We start from the raw sequence: 12,007 nt of genomic DNA, 5'->3' as shown, positions 1-12,007 counted from the left end.
ACACACACACACACACACACACACACACACACACACACACACACACAAAAACTGGCCGTGTAACCTTGAGCAAGTTACTTAACTCCAATTGCTTTAAAAAAAGAAAAAAGAATATATACACAGATAAGTAAATCTTAATATATACATCATACAAAAGAACTTCAGAAGGAAGAGAGTGTTAATAACTGGGGAAATAAAGAATTATCTTGTGAAGGAGATGGCTCCAGGCTTCCTCCACTGAGATGGAACCCTAGTATCATGCTTCACATGGGCCCCTCATTCTGTGTGTCTTTATAGAGTTGAGCTATCATTCCTAGAGAGAAAAGAATATCTTATAGGGGATTGATAAAGCTATGGGGGTGATGCTATAGGATCTCCTTCTTCAACTGGAAGAGAAGGACCTAATACTTTCTTGACCTATGACCAAGAGAAAATCCTTGCTTTGATTCATTCATTAAGCATTTATTGGTCACCTACACTGTACTAGGTGGGGGAGGGAAACAGATAAAAGGAGCTTACTATAACTTTGAAAGATCTATGAGAATGCCTCTTTATGCTTTATTTCCATCACAGGTAGTGAAGTTTCCAACAATATGTCACTAAAATATATCCTTTTCAGTTCCAGGGATCTTAAATTATTCTGGGATTAGATGGAGAATGGTTATTGAGAGGGTTTTTTTTTTATTGCAAATCATAAAGAAGAAAGGCTGTATTCGTAGTAAAAGGGATCGTTCTTACCAACAATAATACTGCAGAAATCTCAGGTTGGTAGAAACAGGGATGGCTCTAAGGAAAACTATAAAGCAGGCACTCTTAGGCCTAGATCTATTCCACCTCCCTTTCTGTGCCTCTGTCTCCACTTCTGGCCTCATCAGAACCCTGAGTGGTCATTGCCTTCATTATTCTCTTTGGGTAATGCCTTAGAAAAGCAGGTATCCTTTTATAGTCCCCAAACCAGCTCTCCTTCTCTCTTCTTTTGCTCAAATCAAAAGTCTCTTTCCCCAGCCCCAGGTTGGATTTTAATAGGTTTTCAGAGGCAAGCAAATTGATTAAACTCATTCACACTAAAATGTGAAAGACTAATAGTCCTCCCAAGATTCTTTGCATTTTTAAAGAGGAAAGGTTTGTCATATGGTCTGAAGTTAAGCTAGATCTGTGATTCTTTTGAGTTCACAAAATAAAGCAAGGAATTTCAGATAGGGTTGAGGAGAGATTTTTACCACTTCCCTTTACTAATAGATGAACATTTTAATTTCTAGTTACACCAAAAAGGATGAAAGACACAACTATATACCTATGCTATCAGTGTTAGCAGGGAAAAAAGCACCATACTGGGTCTGCTGGAGAGAGTTGTCCTGGGAGTGATTAGGAAAGACATTAATACAGTGTGAGCCATTCAGTGGAGAGAGCTCTGTAATGAGGAGAAGGAAGGGGAACAATCAAGATGGGGACAGAGAGTTCTGTAGACAAATGATGAGAAGAGAACTCTTTATTGGAAGTAATGTGTGAGTGTGGGTGAGGAGGGAAGAAGAGAAGTTTAAATTGGTTATTATGGAGGTGAAGGGTCCACATCTCAAATGATGGGTTTAAAACTTCTTTACAGAATCCTGGGGAAAGATGTCTTTATGGCACATCCAGTGGATGAAAGAATTGTTATGAGCACTGAGGAGAGAGACAGAGAGACAGAGAGAGAGACAGACAGACAGACAAACAGAGAGGACTGGGGACTAAGAATGAAGGAGAAAGCAGCCCTGTACCCCTGTCCTTGTTGTGAGGAGGAAGGGAAGTTGTATTGAAAGAAATGGAGTGATGAGATTGAGTAGTATAAACAAATAGCTTTGGAGTCTTAGAGCTGAAACAGCTAGATCTAAGAAAGCATCTGCTCTCAAAGCTCTCATTCTGCAGGTGGAGAAAAAGCCTGGCAAGGGAAGGGATTTGCCCCAAGTAACACTGTTTATAAGTGCAAAGGTGGACCTGCAACCCAAGTTCTCTAGAGACAGAATTTGTTCTACTAATCATTTTGCTTCAGAATGGAGAAAAACCATATCTGTATGGAAGCTCTCTGATGTTGGATGCATGGGACCTGAGGTCAAATCCTGGCTCTTTATCTTTAAACTCTCTGAGCCTCAGTTTCTCCATCTGTAAAATAAGGGGGTAGGACTTGGTGATAAGAGTCCTTGGAGTTTCAGGTCTATGTTCCAATGATCATGGGATGAGTTAGGTCCCATCATTGGAAGATGGAAGTTAACTAGCACATAGAAAATGAAGTTAACTAGCTGTGTAATCTTGGGCAAGTTACTTAACCCTAATTGCCTTCCAAAAAGGCAAAAAAAGAAAATTAAGTTTCTGAAATATGAAAGCTCAGTGAGGTCCCTTACTAGGAGTGATAACAATGTTTTCTCTGAGAAAGACAAGGGAGATGAGGAGGTACAGGTTGGGATACACGAGGAGGATGGATTTTAGGTGCTGGAATTTCTGGAAGAACCCAAGTCTTTACTGAAAGTGATAAAGGGATGCTGGGAAAAGAAGGTTTGTTTTAAGGAAAATGGGAGGGAGCATGGCCCAGCAGAAAAGGCACAGAAGAGCTCAAGAGACCTGGGTCTTTCACTCAGCTGTGTAATTTAGACAAGTCCCTTAACTTTTCCTGTGCCTCAGTTTATCTTACAACTGGGAATAATACTAGCTGTTCTACTTACTTTATGGAGTTGCTTTCAGGGCTGCTGCAGGCAGTATGGTATAGAAGGATGAGCGCTGTGATCAGATTCAAATTGAAGTCTTAAGACTTAATAGCTGTGTGAGCTTGGGCAAGTCATTGAAACGGTCTAGGCCTCACTTTTCCTTGTAGTGTCAGCTATAAAGATAGATACTGGGACTTTAATAGGAGGCCAGGAATGGGAAAATGGGGGAGAAAGATCCTTGTAAACTCTGACAACCAGGAAAATGAGAGGGGGGCAGAACAGGATTGGACCAGATGGCCCCTAAGGTTCTTTCCAGTTCTAACCTTATGAATAAAATGGGATAATAGTTAAGAAGGAATTCAAGGAAAAAGGGAGCTACAACATAAGGATTTTGGTGTAGTGGATAGAGCTGACCTATGAGTGAGGAAGATCTGAGTTCAAATTCCACTGCAGATATATACTGGATTTATGGACTTGATGAAGTTATGTAACTCTCCAAGACTTATAAATTGCAGAGTAGTGTCAATCTACATTGATAGGATTTCCTCGATTGGAGTTGCCATTGCCAGTGAAATCAGATGTCCAGACAAGGTCAATGGACTAAAATTTAGAGGCTACCTCTAAAGTGCTAGCATTATAGAAATATTAAGTTTTCTAAATATGTATTCTGGAACAGAAAGAGCTCTCCTGGATGGGAAGTACTTGGGGGGGTCTAGGAGAAGAGGGGGATCTATAATTGGGGGTAAGACAAGGAGACAGGATTTTGAACTGGGAATAATGGAGAGAAAACTTGTTATATTGACTGGGAAGGTAAAGCCCATCACTGGGAGACCTAAAGAGAGTAATGGACAGGATGGAGAAAGATCTTTATGCTGTACCTAAAATTGATGGGAGTGAGTGACATGGAAATATGGGCATGATGGTGAGAAGAGAATTACATCCTGGAAGGGAGCTTGTCATTGTAAATGATAAGAGGGAATGTTCTTTAGTGAATAGAACAGGGAAAGAAGTCTAGCCTAGGAATGATATGAAAGCAAAAATTCTGAATGGGCAATGGAGGAGGATGATCTGTTCATTATAAATGATACTTGCAATGGTGTTTGTTGTTGCTTTTGGCACTGCTATTGATAAGGAAGGAAATATGAATGGAGAGCTCATTTGCTATAATGGGAAGGAAGAAGAGAGAACTTTTCTCTGAGACTGAGGGGGGAGTCATAGGGCAATGTCCTTGGGAATAATGGGCAAAAATTTTAGAACAAGAGGAAGGAATCCTTTCTGCCACTGCTAGGAAAGACTGTGCAATAAATAATAGGTCTGGAAGGTTTGGGTTGGGGAGTGATAGGCAGGTATCATTCAGGCCAGAGCTGTAATATTTGGGGGCAATGAGGGGGAGTACAAGGGGTGAGTTCTAGGCACTGGGAATCTAAAGCAATTCTCTCCACTCCCCAGTAGTTCCTCTGTAGCACAAGTCCATCACCCCATTGACCAGAGCTGTGGGACACCCCATCAGATTGTGCCAGGCAGCTGTCCTCTGTCTTGGAGATTATGTACTGTGGATTCCTTGGCCCTTGGTTACCCTCCCAGCCTGACCTCACCCATTGATGAGGAGAGGACTTTCTGTACCTCTGAAGCTGCTTCCCCTTCCCCCTGCCCCTCCTCAATTGTAGCCAGCTGAGCAGACCTTGATATGCTGGGAGCATATCTCCCTAGTACTTAGGGAAAACGAAGTGGAATCATTATTTTTTTTTCTTTCTTGCCAAGAATCCCACAGGAAATTTGGATCTGGATTCACACTTTGTACTTCACAGGGCATGGCCTCTTGGTGTCAGGAGAGCAGCATCTAGCAAAAGTACAGCTGAACACTGAACAATGACTTCAGTAACAATCCAGACCTACACTCATCCCTCTCTCACCTTATAATTGGACTTCTCTTTTCCAATATCCAGTCATTAGGATTCATCTACAGGAAGCAAGCTTGCACTCAACATATTGTCTTTCTACCAACATCTTTATATACCAAGGATAGTGTACCTCTTACAACCTAAACTCATTCTAGGACTGGACTGGAGATAGGTAGCTCAGTTCCAAACATCCTACCGACCAGGAATTCTATTTTATTTTATTTTTTGCTTTCTAGAGAGGGGGAGGCAGGGCAGTTGGGGTTAAGTGACTTGCCCAAGGTCACATGGCTAGTAAGTGTTAAGTGTCTGAGGTTGGATTTGAACTCAGGTCCTCCTGACTCCAGGGCCAGTGCTCTATTCATTGAGCCACCTAGCTGCTCCCAACCAGGAATTCTATAAGGAACAAGTTGGAACTTAGATACTCGAGGCCAATACCTTGAGGGCTTCCAAACCTGACCAAATATATCCCCACAACAAAACTTAGGAATTGTGATCTCACCAATCCCTAAGAAGCTTTACCCAGGTGACATTTGAAGGATGGCCTTCATTCCTGTCTTTAACAAGATCCTGCCTCTTTTTGATTGAAAAAGAGTCAACTCAGACCTTGATTGCTGCCATCAGATTTCAGTCTGTTTGTTTGTGAGGAAGAGAACATCATTTCTCAACCTCTAATCAGTGACCTATATTGTCATATCAGAATGACAATGATCTCATGGCCAGAGGCATGGGTTTCCCCTTTCCTGGTTCCTATTAGAACCCATATGGTCAAAAGATAAGGTCTTGGAAAGAAAACACAGAACTCCTCTGAACTCATGTGGAACAGTCTGAGTGGCTAGGATTTCCTTTCCCCTCTGCTCTGAGATCTGAGGGTTGTCTTGCCACTGGCCCCAAATGGCTCCAGAGGAGAGAGTGGGGCTGATGACTTTGCATGGCCCTCCCTCACTTAAATCCAGTTTCTTTCAAGTCATGGAATCACCTTCCTGATGTCATGGTCCTCTTCAAGAATGAAGGACAAACAACAAACAGCTCTGAAACCCACCTAGCTCATTGTGGCAGAATGGAAAAAGCACTAGCCTTTGTTTTGAAATCCTACTTCAGGTATTTCCTACTTGACCCTGGACAGGTTATAATCATACTGGGCCTCAATTTTGTCAACTGTAAAATGAAGGGGTGGACTATTTGACCTCTGACATCCCTTCTAGACCTAAGTGCTGAGGAATACAAATACAGAAATAAGACAGATACTGTCCTCAAGGGAGCTTACTTGCTGTCGAACAACCTGGGAAACAAGGATAGAGGATAGAACAAAACAAGCCTGGGACTGGATGAGGAACTGCATCTGGTAGAGGGAGAATGAACTCTCTGAGGCCAAAAGGTTAGCGGGATACAATACCGAGGTCACAAGAGGTGTCCATGAGTGGAATAATAGAGGTTTCAGTTGTTTGGGGAATAGAAGCAGGCATTAACGAAGCACTCTTGGTCAGCACATTGCCTGGTGTCAACAGGAAAGAACACTAGGAGTAAAGAGACCCAGAATCTAGTTCTGGCTTTGCCAGTGACTTGGATTTGTGATTTTAGGCAAATCGTTTGATTTCTTTGAGCTTCCGTTACTTTCCTTATCTGTAAAATGGGTTTGGATTAGATGATCTCCAGGCTCTCTTCTAGTCCTGACTTTCTGTGATTTCACACTCCAAACACACCAGTATGGTAATGTAGCATTATAAGATTTCCCCTAAATCATTCCCCCAGATTTTGATCTAATCTCTCCATCCTATGTATCTGTCTTTTTAATTCTCCCCAAACTCTTTCTCTCTTTTCCCAACCTACTTTCAGTCTGCCACACAGCCCAGATCTCCATCATTGGCCCCTACCCTGATACCTGCCCGCCTTCTCTCTGCTCCCTTCTCCCCAATCCCCTCCCCCCACCTTTCCTTACCTGCCCCATAACACCACACCCTATCATTTGTATCCTGAGTGCTAAATTGAAGCTTTGAGAATGCAGAGAAACCTATATCCCCTCTGCTTCCTAGCCTCAGATACAACAGTTAACTGGGATTGGGGGTGGGTGGAATTCTCTTCTCAATCATCTTCAGTTTAGATTTATTGAGCACCCCTCGGGTGCACGGAATAGTACTAAGTGACTTCTCCCTGGAAGCCTTGAAATCCAGCCCCTGGGTCTCTAGCAGCTGGTTCTTCAGATATCATGGATGTAGTTTGGGGGCAGATCTGACAAGGTTTTTCATTTGATTGGTTTTTTTAAATATAGAAGCTAGTGCTTATTACTGTTTGCACATTACAAACAAAAACACCTGGGGTGTGAGGTGTACAGCCCCTCTCTCCTTTCGATGGGGGTAAGATCATAGACCTTTTGTTTTATAATGTGGGTGGGGAAGAGTGTGGAACAGCTAGGTGGAGCAGTGAATACTGGCCCTGGAGTGAGGGGGGACCTCAAATCTGGCCTCAGACACTTGACATACTTACTAGCTATGTGACCTTGGGCAAGTCACTTAACCCCAATTACCTTGCCTTTCCCTCTCCAAAAAAAAAAAAAAAAAGACAGGGAAGAGTACAGGAGATGCCCAGAAGGGAGGGAGAGGGGAAACTGAAGAGGAGGAAAGAGATCAGAGATCTTGAGGAGAGGCTGGAAACTGAGGCAGTGTGGCACAGAAGACAGTGCTCAATTGGTCATTTGCATCTGATATTGGCTCTGTCACTTATGTGTGTGAACTTTGGAAAGTCACTTTCCTAATTCATAAAATGAGAACATTGGAGTAGATGGTACTAAGATACCTTCCAGCTCTGTTTATGAAAGAAAGTGAGGAAGAGACCAAAGTAAGAAGTTGAAGATGAAGCTGTGTTTGTAGGCAATGTGAACAGCAGTACTACTAAGTCACTAAATCACCTTATTGCCCTGGGCCTCAGTTTCCTCCTCTGTAAAAGTGAAGGGGTTGAACTAGATGACCTCAAGGTCTCCATTTCTAACATTCCTATCAGTTTACTGCTATGGCAGGACTATGAAAAGGGGAGGTAACAGGGTGGAAAAAAAGAAGTAAATAGGAATCTTGGGAGCAGACAGAAATAGGGCTAGCATTGTAGTAAAGGAGAAAGCACAGGATAGGGGGTTGGGGTGGATATTGGACCCAATGTGTGTAAAAGTAAAGACCCATGGCTAGGAAGATATTGGGTTGAGGGGAGTGAAAGTTCAATGCTGGTGGAGAATAAACAACCTGGATCATGGGAAGAATGGATGTGGTTGTTGGGGGTGGGGTGTCCCCAGGATTATCAATGAGCCACGCTAAAGAAGAGGCCCTTCCAAACCATTTTCTGTGAAGTTTGGTGGAGTGGAGGTCTGGTCATGAGTTGTGAACTCCTTGCGAGCAAAATCCCTCCTATGCCTTTCTTTGTATTCTTAGTATTTAGTGCAATCTGTGCTTATGGTAGGCACTTAATGAATGCACATTAGATTTGATTTGACATGATATGAATTGGGGGGGAGGAGGATGTGAGAATGGCTTTTGAGGTGAAGAAGTAAGTATAGGCTGTACCTTCCTGGGGAAATAGAATACCTCTTGACCTGGAATAAATATGGCAGCTATCAGGATTGACACTGGGGCCTTAATAGGAGGCCAGGGATAGGGGAATGAGAGGGAGAGGTCAAGGTAAAAATCTTGACTATAAGAAAGAAGAGGATATTTATAAGACACTCATGCATACCTTATTATAAAACACCTCATATAACTAGATTTGATTATATTATGAATCAAACCCCAGTGACCACATTTTAAGAGGGATATTGGAGTCCCTCTTGAGAAAGTTGACCATTTAGAGATGTAGCAGAGGAGATTTCTCTTTTGGGGGTAAGAGGTTGGACTAGGTTGGCATTTTTCAGCCCCCAAACTGTGCTTTGGAGAGGTAAAATAACTGCGTTTTCTGTGGTGGTTACTCTTCCCTCTAGCATTTCAATAGGGCAGCTTTGGATGGCGCTAGGAGTGGGTTACCAAGAGCCAGAGAGAAGAATGGTGCTAGGGATGTGCTTAGGGGTAAAGGATGCAGGGAGGAAGAGAAGCATCTGGTATGGAAAGAGTTCTGGATCTGCACTCAGAAGAGGTGGATTTGAATGGTGGCTCTGTCATTTAGCTGTGACTTGGGACAAATTATTCAACCTTTCTGGACCTCATTCATAAAATTAAGTTAAAGTAGATGATCTCTGAGGCATCTTCTAGCTCTGGGTTCTATCATCTCATGAGAAAAAAAATGAGCTTTTGCTTTGTTTTCCTTTTTAGCTTATAGGTTTTAAGAAGTTAGGGCAGTCGAAGTTCTGTGGATCAATAAAAATTTGTTGTGGACAATTGGTTGGAAATAGAGCTAGGATTGAGCTTTAAGATCCCTTCAGCTCTAAGATTCTTTGATATGAACATGGTGCCTCTGTCTCACTATAATATGGAAAATCTCTAGTGATAATCACCTGGCCTTCAAGCCCAGATTCTGGATGGGATTTATTATATATCCATATGCCTTCCCACTCCTCCTTCACAAAGTCATCTCTTTATTACTCATTATTAGCCACTTTCTGGATTACCCAGGTCCCTTTGGTTTCTCTTCTGTCATTGTCTGTTACCTGCCTTTTCACCATCTTTCTGCTCACTCATATTTCCACTATAAGGCATTATAGAGTAAGCAGAAATAAGTGTTTGGCTGAGATCTTCCCAAGTCATAGGAAGTTCTGGTAAAAATCTTTGATGGAAGATCAGAAGGTCTTAGAAACACATGTAAATGTAAAATATCCATGTTCTTCTGTGAACAACTGGGAATCCATTAGGCTTTGCTTCCTTTTCACCAGGACCCTTTCTGCCCCCTCCCCAGACCTTAGTCCAACCTCCTCTCTATCTCCTTCTCTTCCCTCTTTCTCTTCCTTTTCCCAGCTTATATGCCAGGTTCAGGAAGGTCAAAACTCTGAACCTGAGAAGAAAAACAGCTGTTCTGCTCTGCTTAGGTAGCAGGACAATGAATGAAGGTATCTGGGAAAGAGAGAAGACACATTTCCCAGGGAAGGAGGGCAAGGTTGGGACAAAGATTGGGTTGGAAGAGAATGAGATTGGGGTCAAATGGTTGGAAAAAGGAATAATTGACCCTGTTCCAAATACTGAAATAAGGTGGTATCTGCTTAGATTCACCCTGGGTCTGAATGGATCCAGTCTCCCCAAGGGAGGAGCTTCCCAAAGATTGACAGGAAAGGGTTTGTCTTTTGGGAGCATTTCTTGGCCCCTTCAGCTATAGATAGGATGGTGAAAATAGGGGAGATGAATGACTCTTGCCTTCCCTTGCCCTAGGCAATCCAGATGATCCCCCCTTTATATAGTTCAAAGACCTCCGAACTTTTGAGCTAGAAGACCTAAGTTCTAGTTCCAGGTCTAAGACTCAGGGTCTTCATTTGTAAAAGGAATATAAAATACCTGTAGTACCTATTACACAAGGTTGTTGTAATGGAAATGAGAATGGATGGAAAGATTCACAAACTATAAACAACGTTCGGTAAGAATGCCGGATGCTATTGCTATCTTTAGCGAGAAGGGAGCTGTCCAGGAAAATGGAGTGGGAGCCTCAGCTGCCTTTCAGTCCAGATCTGCCTACCCACCTTGCAAAGTAGAATTCCCCCCTGGTTAGAAGGCAGGAAAACAAGCCTAACAAGAGGGCCTGGGCCTTGGAAGTCTGGGTTTGGAGAGGAGGCATGAGCAGAAGGAGCTGGGTCCCGAGTGCCTGCTTTGGGGAAGAATTGGGAAGGGATATGGGCAGGGAGAGAGAATTGGGGTTGTGAGGGTGGGAAACTCGGGGATTACACTTCTGGGTTAAACCCTGGGCTGGGGTTCTTTCTGCAATACGTTGGCTTTTGCCCCTTCATACCTTGCCCTTATGAAATCTATGCTGGTTAATACCTCTTTCCCTATTTCTCTCTGTGCCTTCCCTCCCCATTCCCCTTGCCCCTTTCCTTGTTCCCTCCTTCTGTCCATCCGTCCGAACCTTGCCCCGTCCTGGCTGCCTGTATGTCTGTATCACCACCTCCTCCCCCCCACACACCCTTTCCCGGTTCCTTGTGTCTTCCCCACCCTGTTGGCTGATCTCCTGCTCCCCACAGCGGAGGGGAAGGTGTACAGCTCCGATGAGGAGAAGCTGGACGCGCCGTCGGGGGAGACAGCTGGCAGCGAGCCCGAAGAAGAAGGCTCGGGAGGCGGCGACAGCGAGGACGACGGCTTCCTGGACAGTGCCACTGGGGGTGCGGCGGCCCTGCTAGGGCCCAAGGCCAAGCTCAAGGGAGGCCTAGGGCCGGGGGCCTTGGACGGGCCTCCCGGGACTCCGGGGGCCTCGGCCCCCGGGGGCAAGAGCCGGCGGCGGCGCACGGCGTTCACCAGCGAGCAGCTGCTCGAGCTGGAGAAGGAGTTCCACTGTAAGAAGTACCTGAGCCTGACCGAGCGTTCGCAGATCGCCCACGCCCTCAAGCTCAGCGAGGTGCAGGTCAAAATCTGGTTCCAGAATCGCCGGGCCAAGTGGAAGCGCATCAAGGCCGGAAACGTGAGCAGCCGTTCGGGGGAGCCCGTCAGGAACCCCAAGATCGTGGTGCCCATTCCCGTGCACGTCAACAGGTTTGCCGTGCGCAGCCAGCACCAGCAGCTAGAGCAGGGCGCCCGACCCTGAGGCCGCCCCGGGAGGGCCGACCATCCCCACTCCCGGCCTGCTCTGGAGGAGCCTGACCCGAGGCTGCACCAGGGCGAGGATCCTGCTTTGGGCGCCAGGCGGCCGGGTGAGAAGCCGGCTAGACCGGTGGGGTCTCCGCCCAGAGCCTGCCCCCGGGGCTCTCAAGGCTGGGGGTGGGTGGGACTGGTAAGGGATCCTTAGGGCTGGGATTCCCAAAGCAGAGGAACAGTGAGGCTAAGGACCCCAGGGGCGGGCGGGCCAAGATACCTAGAAATTGAAAAGGACAGGACCTTTAAGAATGGGGACTAGCTCTAGGCAGGGGTGCCCAGCGCTCCCCTGGACTACCCTGCCAAGCGGATTCTCCCAGTTCCTTATTTATTTTGTGTAAAGTGTACATATGGAGCAGTACGTGTGTTTATGTCTTTATGTCTGCATCCCTAGGAGGGACGGGGGAACCTCAGCCTTCAGCACTTGCATTTAGGGCAGCCCCAAGGCTAAATCTATCAACTCCATACCCCTTGTCTAGGAACTTCAACCAAACCTACCCTCTCATCCTTTTCCAGGTGCACTTCATCCCACCCTCATTCGCTACCCGTTGGTCCTTTATCCACCCACACTGGTCCACTTGAGTTTGGATTCCTATTCTGGAGGAGTTAATGGGCTTGAGGGTAAAGGGTTCAGCTCTCCCCCTGACCTAGACGGAGTTTTTGGACCTTTGAGTGGCTGGCGTGTGTGCGT

General features: G+C 45.2%; 1 protein-coding gene across 1 annotated transcript in view; it reads left to right on the top strand.

Moving 5' to 3' along the window:
• Window positions 1-11,360, top strand: part of GBX1 (gastrulation brain homeobox 1) — a 23,135-nt gene extending 11,775 nt beyond the window's left edge. Inside the window, exon 2 of the mRNA XM_069084876.1 lies at window positions 10,713-11,360. Coding sequence (XP_068940977.1) covers window positions 10,713-11,269 — 557 coding nt within the window. The 3' untranslated portion in view covers window positions 11,270-11,360. The remainder of the gene's footprint in view (window positions 1-10,712) is intronic.
• The last annotated feature ends 647 nt before the right edge of the window (window positions 11,361-12,007 follow it).

Source organism: Petaurus breviceps, unplaced genomic scaffold (genome assembly GCF_028583685.1).
Source record: "Petaurus breviceps papuanus isolate PSGF00001 unplaced genomic scaffold, PetGlider_PUasm1.0 115, whole genome shotgun sequence".
NCBI lineage: Eukaryota > Metazoa > Chordata > Mammalia > Diprotodontia > Petauridae > Petaurus > Petaurus breviceps.
Note: the sequence above shows the minus strand (reverse complement) of the source record. Positions and strands in the feature narration are given on the sequence as shown.